The 26,508-nt window shown below is 40.1% G+C and overlaps 1 protein-coding gene across 6 annotated transcripts in view; it reads right to left on the bottom strand.

Annotated features, from left to right (window-relative positions):
* cacna1ia (calcium voltage-gated channel subunit alpha1 Ia) overlaps positions 1-26,508 on the bottom strand; it is a 111,694-nt gene that overhangs the window by 16,424 nt on the left and 68,762 nt on the right. For 5 of the 6 annotated variants that reach the window (XM_067615631.1, XM_067615632.1, XM_067615634.1 and 2 more), the window contains 20 exons: positions 24,072-24,223; positions 23,253-23,438; positions 21,203-21,320; positions 20,884-21,039; positions 20,103-20,193; positions 18,756-18,910; positions 17,569-18,291; positions 16,845-16,945; positions 15,706-15,829; positions 15,407-15,475; positions 13,619-13,797; positions 12,941-13,067; positions 12,504-12,629; positions 12,275-12,364; positions 11,704-11,896; positions 10,706-10,857; positions 8,076-8,185; positions 5,274-5,407; positions 4,723-4,793; positions 1,024-1,102 (listed from right to left, as the gene is read on the bottom strand). In XM_067615631.1, the coding sequence (XP_067471732.1) occupies positions 1,024-1,102; positions 4,723-4,793; positions 5,274-5,407; positions 8,076-8,185; positions 10,706-10,857; positions 11,704-11,896; positions 12,275-12,364; positions 12,504-12,629; positions 12,941-13,067; positions 13,619-13,797; positions 15,407-15,475; positions 15,706-15,829; positions 16,845-16,945; positions 17,569-18,291; positions 18,756-18,910; positions 20,103-20,193; positions 20,884-21,039; positions 21,203-21,320; positions 23,253-23,438; positions 24,072-24,223 (3,136 nt within the window). The remainder of the gene's footprint in view (positions 1-1,023; positions 1,103-4,722; positions 4,794-5,273; positions 5,408-8,075; positions 8,186-10,705; positions 10,858-11,703; positions 11,897-12,274; positions 12,365-12,503; positions 12,630-12,940; positions 13,068-13,618; positions 13,798-15,406; positions 15,476-15,705; positions 15,830-16,844; positions 16,946-17,568; positions 18,292-18,755; positions 18,911-20,102; positions 20,194-20,883; positions 21,040-21,202; positions 21,321-23,252; positions 23,439-24,071; positions 24,224-26,508) is intronic. The other variant, XM_067615633.1, reaches the window with a different exon arrangement.

The raw sequence follows: 26,508 nt of genomic DNA on the forward strand, positions 1-26,508 counted from the left end.
GCACCGTTACTGTTGCTAAGCTGCCTGGATGACTGTCCAAACAAGACAACTCAGTGTGGGCACAGTCTGTTACCAAATCAGTAGCAATGTGACCAAACACTCTATTTGTCTTTGAGCTTATATCCCAAGATAATCTTTGGAATGGCCTCAAGAAAGCGACGCTTGCGTTTGCCACTAATCCTTTTCTCCTGCACAAAAGGAAATGTGACAGTTTGGAAGATAGATCTTCCAACTTCAATGTGGATATTTTAGGACAGTGCTTATGTATGAGAACATTGGAGAGTGGGTCTGACTGCAGGAGAGAGAGAACTGATGAAAAGGAATAAAGGACAGAGAGAAAATAAGGAGATTTTCTTAAAACAGTTAATACAAGTCCTTGTGCTTTTTATGTGCACTATAATGCCTGCATGGCAACTCTGAGTGATGATGTTTGGACAATATGCTCTTCCATATATGCGGTAATGTTGATTAATCCAACTATTGGAGGAGCTTATATACATTACCACATACAGTATATAAAGGTACATATTTAGTTCCATACCAGAAATAGAATACACAGTTTCTCAAAAATGTTTGCATCTAGATCAAAGAGTGACCGATCCACTGTCGAAGAAAAGTCTTTCCAAAACTCAAAGTCCTTGAATTAACTTAGATACTCCTCCACAACTTATTCCCACTTGAGAGTCCACAGAAAGCTGAAGTTATGGCTTAAATATCCATTTAGCCATTTCACAATAAATGATAAATATCTCATCTTTAGTGCTACTGGTGTCAGTGTCAGTCCTCACTTGTAAGAATCATATATCAAAGCCTTGGTTCTCTTGAGTATTGAGACTCTAAATTACCAACAAATATGGAATGTTGATTCTCTTTTAGGTTCAATTTGTACCTTAATGACACCAAATTCTGTTTTATGAATTGCTAAAAATCCTTTCTATTTAAGAACTCAGGTAGGGAAAAGAAAATGAAGTTTTACATGATATAATCTTTGTAGCATCACAATTGGCTGTTATGTGAACTCACCAAGTTCTCCAAAAAGCTCTACTCCTAAGGCGGCGTAGATGAAAAACAGTAGCATAAAGAGCAGGCCCAGGTTACCCACCTGCAACACACACACACACATAAAGGAAAACCTCTTACAATGCACATGTCGTAAAGCATTTGACAGCATTCTAGCATCTGCAATGACAAAGTACTCTCTAAACAGGATTGTGGCTAGGTTTTGTGCTCCGGCTTTGTTATAGACTCAATACTAATGCACAACACCTGTTTTGTTTTAGTGAACAGGATAAAAATCTTTAAACATTATTCCAGTTTGCAACTAACAATTGATTTACTGATTAATCATTTATCCTATAAAAAATCCACAAAATTGTGAAAAATGCCCAACACAAGTTCTCAGAGCCCAAGGTGATGTGTGAAATGTCTGGTTTTGTCGGACCAACAGTCCAAAACCTATGATTATTTGACTTAAAATGATATAAAACACAAAAAAGCAGCAAATACTCAAATTTTAGGAGCTAAAACCATCAAATATTTGCCACTAGGACTTGAAATTGTTCCTTGCATGCTGCTTCCCCATGCTTAGTTCTGCAAACCATGGCACAACTTCCTCTGAGACTCTGAGCCCCTGATGCTGTTGTGAATTTTTGAGTTTGGGGTTTTGAGAGTTGGCTCGGTTCCACCACAAAACTGCCTTCATTTACCACAATTTAACGGTGACGATGATGTTGCATGGTAAACGCTCAGGGCTAAATATAATCCCATTACAGGGACACAAACCCAGTCTACTATTCACTGTCTTTAACACTGTGTTAATAACACGGCTCCACTGGGAATGAGAAAATGCACTGACAAATGGCTGCTATAATTACACTACGTATTATAAATCACTCCACCTGCTTTTCATGGGAAAGACACTTGAAATTTGCTGTTTACTTTGCAGAGTTCAGATATAGTGCATCAACATTATGACAATGACAGAACTTGTTATAAAAAGATTACACATGAACTGCTATGCAAAAAAAGTTTACTCCCAGAAGAAAGATCAAAGTGAAAAGGAGAGTTTCTATAATAATGCTTTGTTTGGAGTGAAAGCTCTTGATAAATAGGAGCCAAGTCAAACAATTGTGATTGTATTGAGTTTAGGTTGCATTAAATTGACTACAATGAGATTTCAAACCAATACAATTTCCAGGAAAGAAAAAACACAGTAGGTAGAACTATATTTATTAGAACTACCTGTCTTCTCTCCTCCTTCAAAATCTACAACAGTGATATTGATTGGTGTAATCAGCAAGAACTCAGTAAGAAATCGTCATTATTTGCATTTTCATGCTGGCAAATATCAGAGTCAGAAAGCAGATTAAAATAAATGGGCTTGCTAATAAATGAGACTGGTTAGTCAATCCTACACTTAGAGAGCTGCAAAGAAAAGAAAAAATATATCTGCACTCATTTAACACCATGGGAATGAATATCAGTTTGTACTTTCGATGGAGACAAATATGCCCCATTACATGCAGCACAGTGAGTCCCTTTGGACTAAAAGTAATGGAGGTAATTGCTGTACAACCTTTCATTTGGAGTGCTGTAATAATTCTAGATGTGACTGTTGGGGGGCTTGCCTCAAGTATATCTATGTTAGAGCTATCCTGCCTTGAGTGCTTAACAATCTGTGCTTCATAATGGCCTGGATTTTTGTGGAGTTCAGGATAAGGATAAATGCACTTTTGAGAAAGATGATTTAAGGAGGGACTTCATAGTGTAATCTATGCAAATGTACAGTATATTACAGTAGCTTACTCTAGTACTACTGTACTAGATGAACATGAGCTTTACACTTAGTTTAAACTAATGTTTGCGCAAATATTCAAAGATTCTGTTCTCCCCTTTATTATTCTAATATTTTAATTTGAAAAGAAGGACAAACACTAACATCATATTCATTTTTAAAGCTAATTACAAACTACTCTATTTCACAGGGGGCTGCTCTGATGCCTTCCTAAAGCAAAAATGGCAGTCCATGTGGTGTCCACATCTGCCGCGGGCTATTCAGGACCGCTCTCAGCCATTCCCAGGGAAGAGATACAACAACTGGCTCGACTTTAGTGCCAACATGATAAAGGCTATTAGTGTTAATGAATGGCGTGTTGCAGCCATTTTGCATCAGTTGGGGAGGAGATGATAATGGTGGATGCTGGTGTGTAAAATGACTTTGTCTTACTGTGTCTTTGTAAAGACAAGTCATGAAAATGCATTTCTCTTAACATGTCAATAAGCTGTTAAGCTTACTTACCCATTAAGTGCAAGTGCAAGTCCCTCATTACATCTCCATGTCCTGTCATTGCCCATTAAATCTATAAACTGCTTGCGAACTTGTGAAGAATTCAAATCATGTTTTATCTTATAAATTATTAATCCAGCAGACATCTGTCCCTGTGTGCCATGATGGCATTATTCATACACCTTGCCCTCTTATACCAATATCAGTGTATTTGCCTGTTCCTTTGTTCAGCTGTATCCTGAAACCTTTGTTGAAATGTCAATACTATCCTCAATACCCTATGTGATGTAATAAAGAAATGTTGGCAGCCTGCCATTTCATTTTCACGGTGAAATATAGCGTAATATCACCTCAGGTTAAATCTCTCACCAGGTATAACGCTTTCATTCTCACTCTTTCAGTATCTCAGTATGCACACACACCCATACACACAAAGAGACCTCCTGGAACTGTTTAATTAGCCCTAGTTTTAATTACCTCCCCTTGCGCCCTTGGGATGGAGCAAAGGGCTCAATGTTAATGAGAGGGGGATCAATAGAAAAGAAAGACAAGGAATCTGTTCTTCCTCACCTCTGCCTGCCCTCCTTTCACCACAACACTTGTTTCCCTCTGTTTGCTTCATCTTACTTTTTGATGGTCAAATGGGTCAGTCTGTGAATGTGTGTGTGCGTGCCTACATGTTAACAAATGCACCTAACCTGTCTGTCTAGACAACTGTCTTTCTTAACGTTTGCACAGGTAATGTAAATAGTTCAAACTAACACGCAGAGGGAAACATCAGTGTGTGGTCAATAGGACTTTGGGCAAAGGTTATTGATTCAGTAAACATTGGGACACTGATGAAGAGCTGGCATGACGCAACATAACATCAATAACATATCGGCTAGACAGCATAATTTAAAAATGACAAATATTATATATAAATAACATAACATTTGTTCTGTTGTCTCCTCTTTTGTTTCAAATTCATAAGATAAGCAATAATGATACTACTTCCATTCAGTAAGAATAGAGAGTAAGGTGAGGGAGGTGAACTTTGAGTGCACTGGAATGATTTCGACACAAGAAATTATCTGATTTTGTGGACACTTCACCACCAAATGAACTGCAGACTGGTTTAAGAAGCCCCCACTGTTTCTAGCACACTGTGGTCTCAGTGGGAAGCTAGGTACTCTCCATGGTGCTGAAAGTGCTGAAAGTGAAAACAAGACAAAGTGTGTGTGTGTGTGTGTGTGTGTGTGTGTGTGCTAGTCTCCCAGTCTGTGCCATAAATGAGTCATCTATTAGAGTTGCCTACAGGCCGACAGAAAAAGTAAAGGGGGTGTGTTTTGGGGGGGGGGACCCTGGCTATTGACTGAGACTGGTCAACCCTCTCTCTCTGGGAGTGTGGAGTTTGTGTCTGTGAGGAAAAAAAGAGGAAGAGACAGTGTGTGTACCTGAGGCAGGGCTTGGACCACCGTATCCAACAGGGCTCTCATTCCTGTTGCCATCTTCAGCAGCTTCAGAACTGTGTGAGTGTGTTTGTGTGTGTGAGAGTGAGTGAGAGAGAGAGAGAGAGAGAGAAAGCGAGAGAAAAAGAGAGTTTTTAAGTGTGGGCATTTAGGAGGAAATCCCTCAGGTTCAATTACAGACTAAATGGGAAACATTAAACTTTGGAAAGGTCAGTCCTTAATTTATACCTCTTGTAACACACAGAGACACACCCATTGAACACACACACATGCAAACTCATACATGCATGTACATGTACACATCACAATGTATTAGGGTATTAAGACATTAGCTGCTATGCTACAACTAAATGGCTAATAAAAGTTGTTAAACAATTTCAACAGTTATTGCATATTTTAACACTCCAGTTAAACTGAATCAATATTCTATTTTACTCAAAGGATTTACAGGAAGTGAGGTTGGCACAGTACTCGGAGTATATGTGTGTATTTTTGTGTGTGTGTGTGTGTATTTCACACACGTGTAGCATGCGTACCTCGTGCTATCCTCAGTACTCTCATGATCCTGATGATTGTGGGGTTGATGGGCAGAGCGGAACTGATCTCAATCTCCTCCAGGGTGATGCCCATCACTGATAGAAGCACAATGGCCAGGTCCAACTGGTTCCACCTGGCACAAGCAAACACAAAACACACTCAGGTAACAGAGAAAGGTGCACAAAGGAATTGTACCACACATGCAAACACAAAGCAAATTTAAAAAAAAGGCACAAATATACTGGCAGGTATGCAGGCAAACATCTTAGTAAGTTATAAACTTGTGCGTTAAGTTGCCTCTTCAGTCGTACACTAGACCAGCAGATAGGGCTGCCTGAAATGTTCTGAGCTTTACTATATGAGGATGGTATAAAGTAAAGTCTGTTTGCCATAGCGCCCCAGCCTAAAATGTCCTTAATAAATCCAGCATGTGTGGCAAAATGCTTGTTTCTTTGTAAAGCTTGAGGACAGATGGAAGACAGATGTTGTCAGATCAGATAAATATGGTGGGGAATCAATGACTTTAAAGCCACCATAATCATTGTGACATCTGACTTGAGGGCAAGCATTTCGTCCAGATGAAACTATACTACTTGTGTGAGTTTCCTGGGATGTTTATCCTTAATCGCCTCATGTAATTGATTCAGGAAGTTTTATAGTAATCATTTATCTTCTGATCTTTTGGATATCAAATACACATCTCTACAAATCCCAGATAACAGACATCATCGGGTTTACATCTGGTTAACAAGTCTCAATCTTAGTTAGAAGGGATGAGAGTTGTTGTTGTTGTTGTTGTTGTTGCAATGACTGACCAGTTTATGGCCAGCAAGACCCAGTTTTTTCAGGATTATTGCCAAAGTCTCATTTAAAAATGCCAATGCCGACAGTGTATTAACCTGCTTCCTGTCATTCACGATCACGTGTTTTCCTCTATTGTTACAGTACAGCACAGGACCTGCCCGACTGTGGGGCTATTTTTTTTTTCCATTTTTGTTTTCTCTAGATTATGCCGCTCACCTTTTCACAGTGGCAAACGAAGGTGCACCATCCTCGGTTGCAGTCCTTTTAGACAGAGGACGGCACCTACCTTTGTTCGTATTTATAAAATCAGTTACCTTTATTACTAACACATATCAAAATCATAGAAACAATGCACCTGTTACTCATCAAAAGGCTGAACACACACACACACTCACACACATACATACGCATATATCTGCAAACTTACAGTACCTGCTGCTCTGTTAGTGGCATATGTGGCAGTGTGTTTGTGTGTTACCTGCTACTCCATTGACCCAGTTCTAAAGCTGGCCTGAGAGTCACCCTGGCCTATAAATCACACTATGCACAATGACTGCTCACGGCTGTTGCTGACACTACATAAAAAGAGACAAATTGCCAGCTGATAACCGTGTGATAAATTCTCTCTATATCCGCCCACCTCTTTCTCATTTCATCACTCATTTGTCCCCTTCCTTTTTTTGTCTTTGATCAGACTCCAGACTCCCCTCCTATATATTATCTGTCTCTTCCCCATCTCTCTCTCTCTATCCCTCCCCCTTGCCACCTTATCTCTTGCTCCCTTTTCCTCTTCACTAACTAAAATAGGCCAATGACATTAAACTACCATCAGTGTAATATAAGCTCCCAAATCTGTTGCTGCCTTTAATTAGTCACCACATATCCCTGAAAAGAATAAGACATCTTTCTCATCACTGTTGGGTGAGTGACAATTCAATTAGTGTGGGCTCTGAGTGAATGAATGTGGAAGTGAACAGACCAGTGCTAAGGTGTGTTTCCCACAGAGGTCAAACAAAGTCAGTTGGAGATCTGGAAAGTGCAGTAGTATTTCATGAGGAGAACTAATAGACAATTTAACTAAGCAGAATGATGGTGTAGTTTCATTGTTTGTTTGTTTGTTTATTTCTTGTTTTTTTACTAATTACATCCCTTAAAATATTTCATATTGGCATCATGGAATAACTTGATGGATGTGATTTGATGGTGGCCAAATGCAGCTAATTACTATACTATACTATATACGTTATTACTTCTTCTGCTGTAATAATGACATTTCTGTTTCTATTGACAGTAGGTTGTCTTTAACAGAGCTGATGATGTGTGATAATTGTCATGACATCCATATTTTCAACACAGTATGGGTTAGTCAGCTTAATTACAAAATGCATCATAGCCAGCTCACATATTTCAACATGTTTCATAATCCTCTATATCGTCAAAGCTGTTATTCCTCTATTCCATTTATAATGATCAAAGCAAAAGGCGGATTTGTGCAGCCATTACACTTTGAACTAAATAACTGTTTATTGTAGCACTATTTATATTATATGTTAATTCAAGAGATTATGGCAAGTGCCTAGAGCCATGATAGTTGCTTTAATGTTTCATTTTTTACACATCAAATATGTGATAAGTGACTTAGCTGAATAGACAAAAAACAGAGTGATGTTGTAATTTTTTGTGACATGAAACCTCTTTTTTGAAATACAAAGCTGATTTTTCAGAATCTAATCCAAAAGATGCTTGAGTTTTCAGGCTAATTGACTGACAATCATCATGCTGCTACCCTTCAGGTACAGTGCAGTCTTCCTCTAGACAGCAGATTAACTAATCCCACAGTGGATGTCTCAGTTTTGCAGTGATACTAAGCTGTTTTGTCTAAGAATTATACACATGTGCTACAAGTGTCAGCCCACAGATACACTTAGATGCAGACAGAGAGTGACACACTCATGCAATCACACTACCAACACACAAGGTATAAACACACACTGCACCTGTCTTTGAAGAAGCGGCGGAAGCCGAAGGCGATGAGTTTGAGTATTGCTTCCAGCACAAAAGTGGAGGTGAAGAAATAGTTGCAGTACTTCAGGGCGAGATCCAGCGACTGGAAAAAGAGAGAGTTAAGAGGCATGTCTGTGTGTGTGTGTGTGTGTGTGTGTGTGTGTGTGTGTGTGTGTGTGTGTGTGTGTGCGTGTGTATGTGCGTGCACGGTGGAGTAGGGTGGGGTGGAGTATCAGTGGCATCAGCAGGGAGAAACTGTAGAACTGGAATTATTCCCATTGTTTGCAGAGTAAAATCAAGCATGCTAGAGGCAAAAACAGAACATTCTTCATTCATAGCACCACAAACACTCACACACTATGTCCCTTAACAAACACACATTTTTAAGCAAAACTGTATTTACAGAGTATTTACATATTCCAGAGCATGCTTTATTTGTCTTGAACATCCAATCCAGCTTCTCATTACTGCAGAGATTGGCAATTATTTTTGCTTGCTGTTTTCTCCTTTTATGAATAAAGCTGTAAAATATGTGCTTCTAACAAGTGGGAGGCTGTCAAATGTCAGGTCCAAAAGCTGACAAATACAGCCAAGACCCATATCTGATGCTCGGTCAGTTTGAGAAAGCTTGCCCCATTTTAAAGGTCAAACAGGCATCTTATCTCAAGAAAAATCACTTTTCTCTCCCTCACAGAAATGCTATCAGGCTTTTGAACCACCATTTATCACACATGAATGGACAGATACATGTACTGTACAGCTAATACCACTCGGACAGCAACTATGGCATTTAATTAGTCTCAAGACCTGTGCTCATATAAAATAGGCATGTGCACGTGATACGAGTGCACAGAACAGTATCCACGAGCGGAAAAGGGAGGGAGCATTTCTGCTCCACGTGAAAAAAGGGCAGTCCCACAAGCACAGGGCTGTGACGAGCGCTCGCTTGACCCTCCCTCTGTGCCCGCAACTGCTTTACACTTGCAAGTTGACTTTTGAGACTTTGGAGGGGGGGGGGTGGAATAGACAGGGGCTGATGTCTTTTGTTGTTTAATGGCATTTGTCAAACAACTTTTAGGTGCATTACCGCCAGCTTGTGGATTGGAGTGTGGATCAGAATGCTTACTATACTATTCCATTAAATTAGCCCATTAATTCCTTTGTTTTACGCTTATATCACTTGAACTTCTCTGCAACATTTCTCTAATACCAAGTGTCATGTGATTCCTTTGGAGGGTACGTTTAAGTGTTTGTCCACCGTTTCATGTAGTCTGCAATGTTCACATCTATCCGTAGCACACTTTTGATTATGTTTAATGTACTCTTCAGACAGGTGTGACCGAACCTCATACTTGATATAATGTCCTCCTCCTTTCTATTTTTATTACTTCCTCTCATTTCTCCTGCTTTTCTTGGAATACTTTAATAGTATTGGCCCTTATTTCCTCTATCCCACTCCTCCTGCCATTTCTTTTTCATTTCTGGTTTTATTATACTTTTAACCTCAGCCTTACTTTATTTTATGACCATACTTATTTCTCTTTTTCTTGCTCCTTTTGCATAGTCTATTTATCTGCCAGCTCATTTCTATCCACACCAATATGTACAGGGAATCCACATTAATTTAATTTCTATTCCTGCCCCCTTAATTTTGAATATTGTTTGAGCTATGTCAAATACTATATCTTGTCTTGTATCTGACTGCATGTATTTAATACTTGTTAGTGCACTACTGGAATCAGAACCTATCAAAACTTTCACTGGTTTGACTTCCTCTATCCAGCTTAGGGCTAAAATGGCTGTTCTCTCTGGCAACAGCCTGTCTTTGACTGTGTCAGTGATCAAACAAAACAGCTAATCAAAAGTCATGGTCAGTATTCAAAGTGACCAATCAAAGGAGCGGAGACATCAACCACTGTCTATTCCATTCTCACCTCCAAAGTCTCAAAAGTCAACTTGACAGGCGAGCAAATGTTTAGCAGTTGTGAGCATGTAGGGAGAGCTGAGCTCACAGCCCCGTGCTCGCGGGACCGTATTAGTGCATGCGGAGCAGAAACGCTCCCTCACGAGGAAGGTTTTCTGCACTATTACTACTATTCTGTGCGCTTGTGTGCCTGGTTTTTATGTGCGCAGGTTTTGAGACTAATTAAACGCCATAGCAACCCACATCAAATCAGCAGCGCAATCACAGCTCCTTTTTATGGACTGCAGCTACTCACAACACACGCTGGTGGTATGGTATAGCATGGAAGTTGACCAGTCATAGTTATCACTAGGTCTTTTTAAGATGCTGTTGTTTGGGGAAGGGATGGCTTTATATAAACACTGTAGTGGGGTGCAGGAAAAAAGCCAAAAATATTTGATAGACATTAAATACTCTGCATAAATACCCAGAATAAGATCTTCCTACTGAGATGGAGCTTGTAGGAATCTGTCTGTTTCTGTGCATATCTTGTGGAAAAGGAGCTTATGGGGAAGTGAGAGCTAAGTTGCAAAAATCTATAAATGCTTACATAAATGCAAGTACAATACAGAGCTGGACCTGTGCCCACTTCACTCCCTCTCCTATATAGACACACGTCTTTGCACACACACACACACACAGATAAACATTCCTTCTTACATGAGGTTGATTGTAGTGCTCGAGGGACATGGTGATGACGTTGATGCAGATGATAAAGGTGATGATGAGGTCCAGGTAGTGGTTTGTGCACAGTGTGTGGATCATCAGGCGCATGTGGCCATAGCTGGCAAAGTAGGGCAGCTTCTGGGCCTCTGTTGGTAGAAAAATATATTTATATATAAATATATATATTTATATACTTTTAAATGTATCATATTTGTATCTGATATTTGGTATATATAAGGTATAATAGATATAAGGTATAATGTGTTTTCTGCAGTGATATAAAATCCTTCTCATGATATACTGTACATTGATCATTGAGATGACTTCAAACCTCCTAGGCTGTTACAAATAACACTTTTGAGCACTATTTTAAGCCAACTCCAAACAAACTGCTCTTGTTGCTACTAGAAATAGCAGATCACCTCCTGTGTAGTAGGAGGAGGATTTTCCCAGGGAAGACCTGCTCCACACTGAGTTCTTGATCAAAGCTGTGATCAAGCTGAAATCACTATCAACAGACAAAACTGCTCTCAAAACTCTCAAACTGCAGAACACATTAACAATACTGATACTCGCTGTTTGTGTGTTTATTATTATCTGTCTATCTCTATTCTCATCTCTCTTTCTTTCTACAGCACACATTTTCATCAGCGTTGATCACAGCTCTACATACTGATAGAAAGCGATTCTTGTGATGTGTCATATTAACAATGGGGGTAGAGTGAGCTGAGGCCGTTGTTTTCAGGCACTTTGTGTTTTGTATTACTGTTTTATGATGAGTGTTTATAAAGTAATTATTTATCTGATTCTATTGATTCTTACTCTTTAAATCTCTTCCTCCCTCTTCCTTCTATCCCTCTCAAACAATTTCCGTCTCCTCTAACTGTTCATGTGCCTCTGTTTTTTTAAAAATTCTTTTCCAGCTTTTAGCCTCTTCCATTCTCCTTCTATCTCCTATCTGCTATCCCTCTCCTCTCATTCTTCTCTCTTACTTCTTCTCTTCTTTTCCATGCGCCGCTGACGCTTCTCCTCTCGCCTCTTGGCCTCCTCCACCTCTTGGTGCTGGCGGCACTTGTGAAAGTTCTCTACCACCACGCCAACAAACATGTTGAGGACAAAGAAGCTGACGATGAGGAGGAAGGAGATGAAATACAGCAGCATCCATGGGTTGTTGTTGGTCACCGGCTGGGGTTGGAGTGGTGTGTGTATTTGTTGGTGATGTGATTTGATTTGATGTAAAATGATGTGATATGAAAGGGGTAGATGAAGATGAAAACAGAGAGAAGAGGGAAGGGAAAATGAGTTAGCCAGATAAAAATGTAAGATTTACATTTTAACTATGCCTAAAGAAAAAGTCAACTTTTGGTTGCTTGGACATTCCATTATTATATATGTATAGTGTTATAAGTTGTTCAAAAATAATGTGTCTTGCAGTTGCATTGCATTATGGACAAATGAGGCAAATCCTTAAGGAGAAATTGAAATATCTTCCTTTTCTATGGGTTATTATAATAATAACGCTTTTTTCTTATGAAAAGCTGTTGTGCAGCTATATGTGGGTACCTGTTGGTCCACGGCCACAGCATCCAGACCGTGATACATGATGTTTACCCAGCCGTCCTTCGAGGCGAGTACAAAAAGGGACATCAGAGCCTGGACAACAGTGAGCAGACAACAGACACAATAAGGAAAACTGTTCTCCATTTAGTTTATTTTAATTATGTGCTGTTACACATTCATATAACAAACATTATGCACACCATATATGTGCAGAAAAACACATGACAGTTACCTGTCCCAGGTTGTCAAAGTTGTACTTATGGTGGACCCACTTATAGTTGGCTTGCAGACAGTCAGACTTGTTGGTGATGTTTTTGACATCGGGGCCGAAGCAGTAGAAGAATTTGCCTTTAAACAGCTGTCAATAGAACAATGAAAAAGGCTTTTGATGCTGTCTGACTACTTTTATAAAAACAGACGAATAAGCCTTAGTAATCCCCTCTGAGGAGATGAAATGATGGTATTGAGTGAAATAATAAGCTGGATAAAGATCCCACCCGCTGAAAAATGTTATGAAGTGATGAAAGACATAGGAAGACAATGAGAGTTTACTTGAGGGAGACAAAAGAAAGAAATCATTTCTGTCCATATGATAGCTTGAATCAATAATGTATGCATGCAATATGTATCATTATCATTATTAGACACAGGAGGTCAGTTATTCCCTACCTGAACCCCGAGAATGCCGAAGATGATAAAGAAAGCACAACAGATGAGGACGATGTTGCCGATTGGTTTGAGTGAAGTGATGAGGGTCTCCACCACCAGCTTCAGACCTGGAGCTCTGCTAATCACTCTGAAGGAAGCAGAGGATTAAGAGGAGAATAAGAGAATCAATAATGAAAGGGATACAAGGAGAGTAACAAACAGAGCATTTATAACAAGTAGATTGTGTATAAAATGTATTTCTTACAATGGTCTTTCACTGTCTGTATATAATGTGCAATATCTCAGATGTTGGGAATGATGAGTGTCATTGCTCCATTTTAGCATCTTGAAAATTGCAGTGATTCGCTCAAAGACTGTGTCATTTATGGGGGAAACAGGAGTAGCCAGAAAGAAAATTGAGGATTTAATTGATTATTTATGGTTAAATCTTCAGTCTGCTGTTAAGATTGTCAAATAAGTTTGCAAATGGACTTTTGATCTGTTCAGGACACAGCACATTCAGTAGTTTTGTTTGAGAATAACATTTTGAACTTGTGTGAAATTGTGAAGATAAAACTGTAAACACAAGGAACAGAGCTGTTATACTTTATAACATGATTATCCACAGATGCTAATTATCTACAAAAACATTTTTAAAAAAAAAACACCAAAAAAACAGCTGCAGTGCTTTGTACGTACCTGAGGGGACGCAATGTTCTGAGCAGCCTGAGTACTCTAAGTACACCCAGGATCTTAGCCCCACCCGCCATGGACACAACTATGTCAATCAAAGACACGAAAACCAGGAAGCCATCCAGGATGTTCCAGCTGCTCCGCAAATAAGCCTGTTCACCCATATAGAGACCCATGGAAACCACCTGAGTATGAGAAAAGAGGTAAAGCGGCGTATTAAAACATGGACTACAGTTCTGCCATATGGCAAATTAAACACAATAACAAGTTTATTTTCTGTTTCTGAACCAGCTGTGCAAAATACAAATTATAGCACAAAGGAAAACGAGGTGAAATTAAAAGAGCAAGAGGATGAGAGACGAGATTCAGACAAAATAGGTAATCAGCAGCTGTAGGACAACAGGCTGTTGACACTAACAAGACACACACATTCTTAAATCACGCAAACACACACACACACACACTGACACAGATAACAGTATGTTTAATATCCAGGTGTGCCGTAATAAAGTCCCAATGCCTTTGTCTTAGCCTTATTAACTACTATTACTTCACCCCTCTGTGAGTTCAAGAGTGAGTGATAGGTGTTGTACAGGCATTGTAATACACATGCACAAAGCTGGATTCTGTGTTTTCCTAAGCAGCCGTGGGAGCGTCATGCCTGCTTGGGCAGAAATCTGCAACTGACATTTGAAGTTGTTTACATCAGAGGGACTGTGGGGATTAGCATGCAAACTTATCAAGATGGTTGAAAGATCAGTGCCTAGCAAACATCTTGGGTCTAAATGCCAAAATGTAAACTGACCTCAATGACAAGAAGGAAACTGAATGTGCAAAAACCTTCCAGCTTCCCACAATTCTATGTTTTAATCTATTTCCTATCTATGAATCTATAATATCTACTGTCTTTGAAAAAAAAAAGAAAAAGCATGAGAAATGGCATTGCATATTAAATACAGCTACAATCATTAGAATTACTGAATGTAGTCTGGAGAGTGCTACATTGTGTCTGAAGCTGTCTTATGAAATACCACGCTAAAAAGTGAGGCAGCATGCTGACCAATTCCTCAACCCTGCTGTGCGGTGCATTTTATTTGGCTGCATCTTGTACATAACACTAAAGTCAGTGGTGGAGTCCTAGAGAGAGATTAATGCTACACAAACAAACACACACCCAAACACATTATTGAGATACACGAGGCTCAGACAGACAGAGACACAGAGGGAGACGTGTACAGCTCGGCCAGGGGGCTGACAAGTCCGTGGCTCATTGACGGGCTGTGATTGGTTAATAATTGATTGTGGGAGTGCATAATTAATGGCCCACTTGTGCCAAAGCCTTTCGCTGAGAATACAGAGACTAGGGATGGAAGGGGGGTGGGAATGAAAGAAAGGAAGGATGGGGAAAAAAGAGATTGAGAGTCTGAAAAAGCACTGATGAGGAGAGTGGAAAAACAGATTTAAAAAAGACGCAGTCAACATCAGAGAGGACAGAAGGAGAGAGAGTGTGGGGGAGTGCTGGAGATGGACTGCATCCATAAGAAAAGACTAGCCTCTAATTAATGACATTGCCTAATTGCTCCATTCCCCGAAAGGAACATGGGAATTGCCAAGAAATAAGGGAAGGGGCTGGGCTCCTTCAGCACTGAGGCAAAGTCAATTCTGTGAGAGAGACAAACAGGGAGACACGGAAGGAGACAGACAAAAAAAAGATGCGTCTCTGTCTCTGTAGTTTGTACACACACTACACTCAGGGGTCACTGGCAGTAATAGAGACAGATTGTAAAATGTTACCTTGAGTGTCATCTCGCCCACAAAGATGGCAGTAAAGATGTAGTTGGAGATGGTGAGAAATACTCTTTCCTGAAGCGAGAGAGAGAAAGACAGACAAAGAGTGAGATTGACAGTCAAAAAGAGGGAGATGGGGTAATTAGGGGTAGTAAAACCTTCCTTATGGCACCTTTTAGATAATAAAACTGAATTCATCCTTAGAGAATACAAAAAAAAAAAAGGCTACCACATGAAAGTGGCAGACAGGAGCTGTAGCTTCTACACACACCGCACATGCACATACACATTTCAGACGGATTTACCAAGCTGCCCTGTAGTATTTTGGGCCTCTCCAGAGCCACTGTGATGCAGTTGGAGAAGATGAAGGCCAACACCACATAGTCAAACAGCTTGTGGGCTATGATGGACTGGCATATCTGTCTGAACCTGGAGTAAGTGGGGGGGAGGAGGAAAGAAGAAGAGGGTAGAGAGCAATGAGAACAAAAAAAGTTTAAATAAGCATTTCAATTGTAATTTAGCCAAAAAGAAATTGAAAAAAATGGGTGGATTAATACATAAAGGTAAGGCAAGACTCTGCCCCAGAGTTCCCCCACCATTCAATCAGAATATAGAGCCAAATTCCCTCTCAGTGCATAGGAGCTCCTTCACATCTTACTGAGTAAATAGCCTCATTCAGCCCCTGTTTACATCGTTCCTAATTCAAAACAAATTACATTAACAACACTCTCAGAAGCACCAGACTCCTGAGTACAGTAGTCTGCTGGGAGAACAGACTAGAGAGAGATAAAAAAAAAAGAGAAAGAGACACACCAAGAGAGACAGAGAGGAATGAGACATATAGTAAAAATACTGAATATATATTTCCTTATACTTATAATGTGACACTATGTACTGCCAAAAAGCAATTAAATATCTTCGCTGCAGTGTTTATTGGAAAGGGTGGAAAGAAACAGAATTAAGTGAAAAGAAGAGGGAGACATTTAAATGCCTTTTTATTAAAACTCACTCAGCTGTGTCTATTCAAACCCTTCCTGTGTAGATTGTAACACAACATCACTGCAAGTTAATGCACAATTTAATGAGTTGCCTATGGTATTAAATTTACCCCCCCGAGGCCTGTTTCTTGCTCTCTAACAGGACATGAGGCGGTAGAGAATATCCCTTTGTCATTTGCAAGGTGACGATCAATACCCTAATATAGTCCTTCTCTGTGGAAGCTTGGCAACCTGTCCTTCCTTTTGATGAAGTGGGGAATAAAAGGTGGCGACCCATTCTTAGTATTGTTTTGGTGACATACGTCCTGTGGCCAGCTATTATTCTGTTTGTATGAGAGGTTGTTGTGACTTCGGCTACGAAACAGCACACATTTTAAATCTGTGGATGCAGACTCAGTCACTCCATTACTAAAGAAAAAGTGGAGCGAGGGATAATGGGGACTCACCTGTTCTGTGGGGAGAACAGGAAGACAGACCAGTCCTCTCTGGTCTCACACCAGTCTGGTTTGTATGCTTCTAACATCTTCTGGATGCGGAAGCACAAACTCTGCAGCAAAGAATACACACATCAGGGTACGCACGCACACAAGCAGAGCCCATACACCGTGCATCATATAATCATGTAGTAAACACAAAAAGACACAAAGAGTTGCACAGAGAAACTGATTGTTTAGACTCCTTATTTGAATTATTTACAAAAGTGAAACACTTCTATAGCAACAGCTCGGAGCATCTCCCAAAATTACCATCTGTATAGCTCTCCCTCCCGCTGTCTAAATAGTCCTTTCTAATTAACCTTGTTTCGCTCGTACACAGCCTTGTTTACAATGAAAACAATGGGACTCCCATGAGGCCCAGGTGATAGGGAGTGCAGGCTTTATACAAAGTACTTGAAAATCCTACACAAGAGAGCGGGAGATTATTACACATGTAAAATCTTGTACTTTAACACAAAAGCTAATGGTTGGGTTATTGAGAATCACAAGGATATATTGTGTTTCTTTGTTCTTTTCAGACACTGTTACATACTGTCTCAGGGATTCTTATTTAAATCTGTGGAATGGGACAGTGTATCATAGGATATTGGTTGCATAACATTACTTCACTTACTCACCGAGCTTTTCCTAATGCTATTACCATAATTCCCTCTCTAACACACTCATAACTTACATATTCAATATCATCGTCCAGGTCCTCCTGGTCCTTGCTGCGTGTGTTAACCTGGGGGAAGACCTCAGCCATCAGCTGGCTCTGGTTGTTTGCCCCTCCAGCCTGCTCAGTCGGGTGTCTAGGAGGTGGCTGGAAAAGCTGCGACAGTGGAGTCTTCCCATTACAGTCTTGGTGCACCACTCCTAAACCACCCAGAGTATCGAGCCCACTGCCACCACCTCCACTGATTACCATCCCCCCAGAGAAGCTCTTCTTCCTCTGAGGCAGCAGGTGGTGTGGTGGCGGCGGAGGGTGTGGGGCTCCTGGGACCTGCAGCAGGTGGGGCAGCTCTAGTGATAGAGCTCTGCGGTCCCTCCTGGGTACAAAATGGCCCGGGAGCATAGGATGGGGAAGGTGAAGAGCGTGGGGAGCAACAGAAGGAGGAGAGAGAAGAGATTCTGCCTCGTCTGGATGGGCATGGTGGAGGTGGTGGTGCGGGGGCGGTGAAGAGGCACGAGGACCCCGGATACGAAGGCTTCCTCCAACCACCCCTCCCAGACCCCCCAGGCCGTAGCCATAGAAAGGCCTTGCAGAGGTGGGTGTGAAGGCTGGACTAGCGGAGGGAGATGAGGAGGAACAGGGGTGGCATCCTACCAGGCTGTTCCAGCTGGAACGACGGGCCCACAAAGCCTGAGGCTGGGGAGCCAGTGGGCGGCCCCAGTTGTGGTAACTCCGACCTGGATACTGAGAGAAAAAGAGAGAGAGTTTCCTTTCATTTCCATGTAAATCTGAGCCATTCTCTAGAAGTCTGGATTACCAACAAAAGTAACCAGAACTGATCCAATGGCCACATCATCATCTTATCTCATAATAATGAAATAAAGGAAAATAAAGCAGTGTAAGCATACACTATGATTCCCTAACATTTAATTAGCTGATCCAATGTTCTGTTGAATTGAAAATAGTGAAATTTCTGTTGCATATTATTGTCCTGCAAATTAATAAGGCAAAATAAAACCTTTGATGTGCTTCTGATGAAATGCCATTATGGAACTATGAGTAATGGGGCAATCTAACACACAACTTTCAAAGAAATAACTCAGTCATGTCAAAACATAATGACTAGTCAGTCAACCAAGAACTAAAGAACTAACAAACTGTGGCTATGTAATTCACAGACTTTCTCTTTTACAGTCCTCTCCACTTACCACAGCCTTCTGCTCCAGGTTGGCCCTGCCAAGAGAAATAACACTGTTCTTCCTGGAGCTGAGAGCAAAGGTCAGTCTCTCTCCTGGAAACAGACCAGCAGGCAGTGGAGACATGTCCAGGTGCCCATTAGGGGTCAGTGTACAGATCTTTGGGTCTGTAGAAAAGAGTGAGTGGAGAGAGGAGAAGATGGAAGGAAGTTAAGATGAATGTTGTGATGAAGGGAAGGAAGAGAGGAGGTAAGATGAATGAGTGGAGGTAACAGTCAAAGGAAGACAGCATCGGAAAGACCCTTCCCTCCTTCTGTTGCTGCTTCTCTCTGAACTTAGGTTCCTCCATCACTATGAAAGATAAAAGTCCTAAAACAAATTATGGCCAACTCAGACATGCAGAAGTTTCCTTTACACTGTATCACTTCAAAGGAGACAGAGAGGAGCTTGTAATGGCATGAAAGAGGTTTGTCTATTTTCAAACATATATTTTAAAATAGGTCTCAAGGAACATTAACACTCTAAATGTGTTTTTTTTTCATGTAGACTGACAATTAAGAGGAATATTTAGGCTCAGGAGAACTGTGATCAGACATCATCGGAGGCCTCTAATGTGCAGCTAAGTGCTACTCTACACTGCACGATGCCTTGGCTTGTTCTTGGTGAGTTCACTTTTGTTATGCCAACAGGGAGAAGAGGGGAGAGGAGTGGATGGAGAAGTTGCATTAGGCATGCATTCTTTAAAGTTTGTGCAGCTTTGTGCAGCTTAGCAATATTTGTTGTGGAAATCGAACAAGAGGCAACACTTTTGATCCCTGAGGCACAACGAATCAGCTGATACAGTAGCTTTCCGGAGTGCTGGATGGCTAGAGGGGTGGTTACACTTCTACCCCAGAGCACACACGATGGTGCTCCTATACCCAGTCAGTGTTTATCAAGCTAATGCTGTGAGATTATAAAAATTCTAGGATCACTTTTACAGGAGTAATTTTGCATATTTGAAATTATTTTATAATCCAGATAAGAAAGCCAGGTAACTTGTTTGAAACGCATATTCCAGTGTTCAAGCAATTTTGGAAATAGGCAGAAAATAAAGGTCAAGTCAGGTTACGATGAATGAAGGATGATATAATAAGCACAGCTTCAAGTTCAAAGTTGGCATTTGGCAATAAATGACTGAAATTGTGAAGTTGTAAATACATATTATTATAAACCTATTCCATGCAAGAACCTACATTTAGAGGTGAAATGGTCTTTTCATTTGAAATGGAGTAAAAAAAATCTAAATTTATCAAAATTAAAACAAAATAAAAAATTCAATCCAAAAAATGCTGTAAAGCCTCTAGTGGCATTTCATACCTGAAACATGCAGAGAGTCTTTCTGCTTATCATTCTCCTCAAAATTGCAGGAAGACCTGTCATCATCTGAGTAAGAGCGGTTTGCATCTCCCTGTATTTGGGACAAAATGTAGAGGGAGAAAGAGTAAAAAAGTATTGAAATAGTGAATAAATCACAAGCTAATTTAATTAGGACCTGCTAATTGTTTTTCCTCTCCTTATTACCCAAATAACTCAATTTCCAAATGGCTCAATTTCTTCCCAAGCTCTTCTGGTTTACGTTCACTTGTCAAATTCAGCTTTAAAATACAAAAGTCTGAACTTGTAACTTGAGAACAAAATGACTTATACATGTTATTGTGAATTAAATCAAGCAATATATGATAAAAGAATAAATAAATAAAACTAAATCCCTCTCCAAGCATTTAGTTCCAACTTTTGTTACTTTTATGGATACAAATTAGGTCAGTGCTCACAAAGTAACAAATTAATATTCAACCCTTCTTATTTCTCATTTATTATTGTTATTATATGTACACTATATAAAAAATGTTTTATTTAATAAAAAGTGGGACAAAGATGTTTGCTTTCTCAGTCACATCCATGTGTTTCATTAAATTGTGCGACAAAGTTATAACATGTGTCAACCCATAAGGGTCAAACAACTCAATAAATATCAGACTGTGTTACATTATGCATCATGTTCTCACCTTATAGCAGAACACTGTAGGACTAATATGCTGTGTTTTACAAAATGCCTCCTTTCCAATGCCCTAAACCAAGATGGCTACCCATGTCTCACCTCAGCTTGGAAACCCTCTACCAAGATGGCAACCAGTAAATTGAAGAGCACGTAGTTTCCAAAAGTCATAAGAGCTACAAAGTAGAGGGCAGCACAGGGCGAGGTGGAGGCCATGCCATTGTACAGCACCATGTTCCAGTCCTCCTGGGTCAGAATCTACAGCAAATATATACACAGAGTGGAGGAACACACACATATAGTACATACTTTACACACACAAACGTGCATACAGGTGCAAAAAAATAAGTTCACAAGCACATTTGGGAAATAAAAGTGTGTTGATGTGTGTGTGTTTAGCATGTGATGAAACTATCTGTACCTGAAAGACAGTGACGATGGCCCAGAGCAGGGAGTCAAAGTTCTTCCTGTCAGGTACTGTGTCTCCTGCCTCTGTCTTCAGACTGAACTTACAACCGAAAATATGCATCCCCAGGATACTGCAACATGAGAAGGTTTTTCCAATAATTCAGTCACGCACATTGTAGAATATAATATATTATTGAATTGACATGTGGGACTTTTGGATTCAAGAGAATGGGAAGGTGTGTCCAAACATTTGACTGGTATTGTACATGTGCCACGAGCTCTATATTTGTCAAATCTGAATGTGCATTCAAAATTAGAATGAATGAAATGACTTATTATTAAAGTAGGAGAAAGGAAATGATAAAACTAATCTTGTGTCTTTTCATACATGATTATGTTCTAGACTTTAACTTTAAAACAAACTCACACATGCATTAAATGAATGCATGCTTACTCACATATACATAAACAAATATTCATCACAATCTTCTATTTGTTTCATTAAAATCTTTTTTTTTCTGTCTTTCATTCTCCTATTTTCCTCCCTCCTGCTCTTTCCCTTCTATCTGCATCCATCTGCAGTTGTGACATGACTCCAGATAATGCTGTTAATATTCTCATTCATTGCTTCTTTCTTTAGAGCAATTACAGAAAGGTTTCAAAGTCTTAGCAAAGTGGCACTGTACATTAACGTTTTACTAAAAGCTATAGTGGCTAGATATGTTCTATAAGGTAAATGCCACTTGCTCAGGCTAAGATTAGCTTGCTAAAAGCTCTGATGCCATCTGTCTTGATGCACAGTTGTGCTTGATAGCTGTGCTGCAGGGGTAAAGAACCTGGCCGGCAGGTAATACACACACATCCGAGATCACACACAGACGTGTTCAAACAAAGAATAGCATTATGCTGCTGTGGAACTCAGATCTGTTATGTAAATATTATTGCACTCGCAACAATCACGATGAAAATTACAAACAATAATTCTGTGAATACCATCTTAATTTTTGGTTATCACACCCAGTGGAATTAGAGGGAAAACAGAGCAAGGTGTGTGTGTGTGTGTGCGCACTGGGGAGGTTAATAAGAGGAGAGATTAAGGTGAATGATTATGTACAGTTTTCAGCATCCACAACACAATATTCATTCAGGTGTAACCTAGACTGTTTATCGCATCATGTAACTTATTTATTTATAGAATAATTCTGCAAAGTGTTAGGACTACTCACCCTCTCCATCACTGATTTATTCTAACAGTTGACCTCATGCTATGATTGACATCATCCTTTTCTCATTATAAAGACAAACCATTGCTAATGCTGCATTGCTCACAATTTTCAACAGATTCTAAAGATATTCATGTCAATTTGAAATCAAATCAGTTATTTGTATGCCGTTGAAATTTGAAATTACTTTCTGTCTGTATCTGTCAGTGAAATAGTAACAGTTTGTTGTTATCATTGTTCTTTGGCTGAAGGACTATCTGTCTGTCTAATTTCATGGCAACTCAAAGGTTTATACTGCTGTCGGATTTATATATATATATATATATATATATATATCCTACTGGCAGACAGACAAACAAGCACAGGTAATCATAACCTTCATGGCAAAAGTAACACTGGAGGAGGAAGCAGGTCAAAAAGAGAAAAGCCTTGACATGGCTGAGATATGGTTTGGACAAAGATGAGATGCATCTCCAATAACTGGAAGCTAATCCTATTATTTGGCACAAACTGTGTTCAGGCCTTTGGCTATGTCTGCCTGCACCATGCTCAACCACTATATTTCATCTTAATTTGATATTCAATCAGCTTATTTTTGTATTCAAAGTTTTGGAGTGGCAACAAAACAACCTGTCTAAGGCTGCTACACTATCAGGCACCATACTGCACATATATACATTGATATATACATACAAACAGACATGCACAACTCACCACAATCTCTATTATCCTACTCTGCAGATTCTTATTTAACACATTCCTCCCTTCTCTGTGTCTCGCTAATCTCTTTTTTCTGTGGCATATTTCATATAAACGCATGCCCCTCTGCTCCCCTGTTACCTGAATATGAAGATAAAGAGCATGAGCAGCATGCAGAAGGTGGCTACGTTGTCCATCGTCTTCATCAGCACCACCAGCTGCCGCCTCAACGCAGGCATGAACCTCACCAGCTTGATGACCCTGAGCAGCCTGAAGGTTCTCAGCACTGACAAGCCACCGTCTGCCTGGCCGATGATCTCACACACACTGGGGTGTACAGTATGTTGCATTGGGTGGATGTGCGTATAACAGACAGAAACAGAGATAAAGTGAGAAATTGGAAGATGTGGACAAACTGTAAGGAGAAAGAGTTAAAGTTCAAATGTGTTTTGATATAATTGACAGACATGTGGGGAGAGGCAGATAAAAACTAAATAGCAAGAAGGGAAAGACCAGATAAGAAAAGATTAGATGAGAGGATAAGTAAGTCTTTTACACTGCATGAAAACACACTGCTGCACATTTTTAAGGTATAGAAATTCAGAGTCTGCCGCCATACATAATCCATACTGCTGTGTGATAAGGAATACTGCTGCATTTTGCATATTTTATCCCTATGCTGCTAGACTGTTTCTATATTAAACACTTGTCACATAAACTGAGTAGTGTTATTATGTGAAGCTCCATTGGGAATAAACCAAAAATGGTAACCATGGTTATTTTTTGGAGACAAGGGTGTATCTTGAAACTCATTTGATGTACAATATCATGACACATTTGGACAAAAGCTCTCATTAATTTCCAAATGAGTGATTTGGATTCTCTCATTTTAATGTAGGTGTTATGATTACGAACAATGGCTCTGCAATTGATAGTGTAAATATTTTATAGATCGCAGACCTGATGATGACAATGATGCCGTCAAAGATGTTATAGGGGTTCCTCAGGTACTCAAAGAAGCCAAAAGCGGTCAGCTTTAGGATCATCTCCAGGGTGAACATGCTGGTGAAGACAATGTTGCAGATTTCCAGGACATTTGTCAACTCGTCAGGCTGGTTGGAAGAAGGTGGAGGGTCACAGAAACACAGAAAGACAAAATGTAAGGAGCATGTACGATGTGGAAGTTGGCAGAATTGCACAAAGAGTGGTAGGCAAAAGATGGGGTGAGTTCCAACTGCAAGCGTTCCAAGTTAATAACAGAGCAGTGATAGACAGATAGAGGCAGGTACAGACAAAGAGATAAAAACATAGTTGATAATAAACACCTGCTTTGCAATCATGGCTGCTGCAACAAAAGATGCTGGAGGCACTGTGAGGAAAACAATTGTGTACGCATCACATTTATCCGCCTGTATTGAAAAAGGCTGTCACTCAAACTGTCACTCACTTGAAAGGAGAATTCTCCCCTACCTGGCAAATAAAATTAACACTCACACATCTTATCTTAGATAGAAAACAGTCAGAGAGGAAGAAAATAGATTGAAAACATATGGACACATATTGTGTTTTTTTTTTAGCACAGCTGTTTATGTGAAATTGTAAAGGAAAATTTAGGGAACATCACATCAGCAAAAATAAACAGTAAATTGAGAAAGAGAATGAGGAGTGTGCATTGTCCGTGTAGCACATGGTGTCAAACACTGGCTGAATAAAAGAGCATGTTATCAGGAATTGGCAAAGGAACATAAACTGCACACACAAGGAACAAGCACACACACACACACACACATGCTCCAGTCAATTCTGGGTTTATTTCCATTTGTATGTGCATGTGCAGACGTATACTTTGTGTGTGTGAGTGAATGTGTGTTATGCATGATATGGATCAGATGCTTTCTCTGATACCCCCTGTGAATTTCAGTTTCCAAGCCAGCAGAGAAAAAGCCAGCTAGCCCTGCCAAAGTTAGCAAACCATGTCAAAGAAAAACACACTTTCATCCCTCCCTTCCTCTAATCCGCTTTTTCTCCCAATCTATCTCCATCCCCCTAGTTCTCCATCCCTTTTTCTTTTTCTTCCTGAGTCTCATTATCAGGCAGACCCATCTCTTCCTGATCAATATCCTCCTGTCGATCAGAGGAGGAAGAACCGGGGAGAGGAGGAACCGAGGTAAAGGAGAAGGGAAAAAAAGAGGAGAGAGCGGGGGAACTGTTTGGGAGTAGATGGTGGGGAAAGGTGAGGAGAGGAGAAGGAAGGAGAGGAGAGGAATTTACTTAGATAGAGCAAAGAAGAGCAAGAATGATAAAAGGGATGGAAGAAAAGGAAATAAGTCCAAATATTAAAACTGATAATGACAATAAAACGATGAGTTGTAGTAGGGAATAAGGAATGCAAAGATAAATGTGCACATATGCACGGACACTATAGTTTTTTAATCTTCAGCAGTTACAGTAGCTCTAACCTTGACCTATGTCCACGACTCACTCACTAGTCCTGATTACAAACACAGGATATGAGATTTATTGCTATTGACAGAACCATCACAGCCCTTGACACCACAGTTTAACTCAGACAAAATACCATCATTCCTCCCTCTCCTTCTGCAGATCTTTGTAGCTCCCATCTTCCAAATAACATCTCATGTTTTATCCTTTACTTCCTCTCATACAAACATATTTTCCTGTTTCTCCCTAAAAATATGTCTTCATCCAGCGTGTGAATGTTGCTTAAGTATGAATGAACCTCCAAGCCTGAATTCCAATGTGCCCGTTTCTTTCCTACGAAAGATATATGTCCACAGACCTCACATGAATGCAAATAGGCAGCTTGTCTTCAAACTTGTGCAGCACCATCTGATGAATTAGTCAGTTATAGTTCAACACAGCTATAAAAATGAAAAAAATCTTCAAGGTCATACCTACAGAATAGTATACTTTTTTTAAAATTTAAAACCACACACTTCAGGTTTGACATTTCCCGAGGGTGTGGTGCAAGTAAGGCAGCCTTGTAGTTAGCTGTTTTTCAGGGAGAAGCACATCAGCTTCAGAGTTCCTGTTTTAGAACAAAATCACATGAGGTAAGGCACTCCTACTGCAGAGCAAAAACACACACTTGTATCACTGCTTCTGTATCAGCCTGTGGAAACTGTGGAGGGAGAAAGACTCCAAAGACAGACAGACTGCATGCAAATGTGTAATGTTGTGTTTCCGCATACATGCCTACTTTGAAACGCACACACACACACACACACACACACACACACACACACACACACAAAATCACACAGGGAATTGAGCTGAAAACTGCTGTGTAACCGGCGTCTGCCTCGCTCTTCCCCTCACGCTCGTCTCCCCACCCCCCCTCACCTCGTTTATTTTTAGAGTCTTCAGAGATGAGAGA

The sequence above is a fragment of the Thunnus thynnus genome, chromosome 17 (genome assembly GCF_963924715.1).
Source record: "Thunnus thynnus chromosome 17, fThuThy2.1, whole genome shotgun sequence".
In the NCBI taxonomy this organism is placed as follows: domain Eukaryota; kingdom Metazoa; phylum Chordata; class Actinopteri; order Scombriformes; family Scombridae; genus Thunnus; species Thunnus thynnus.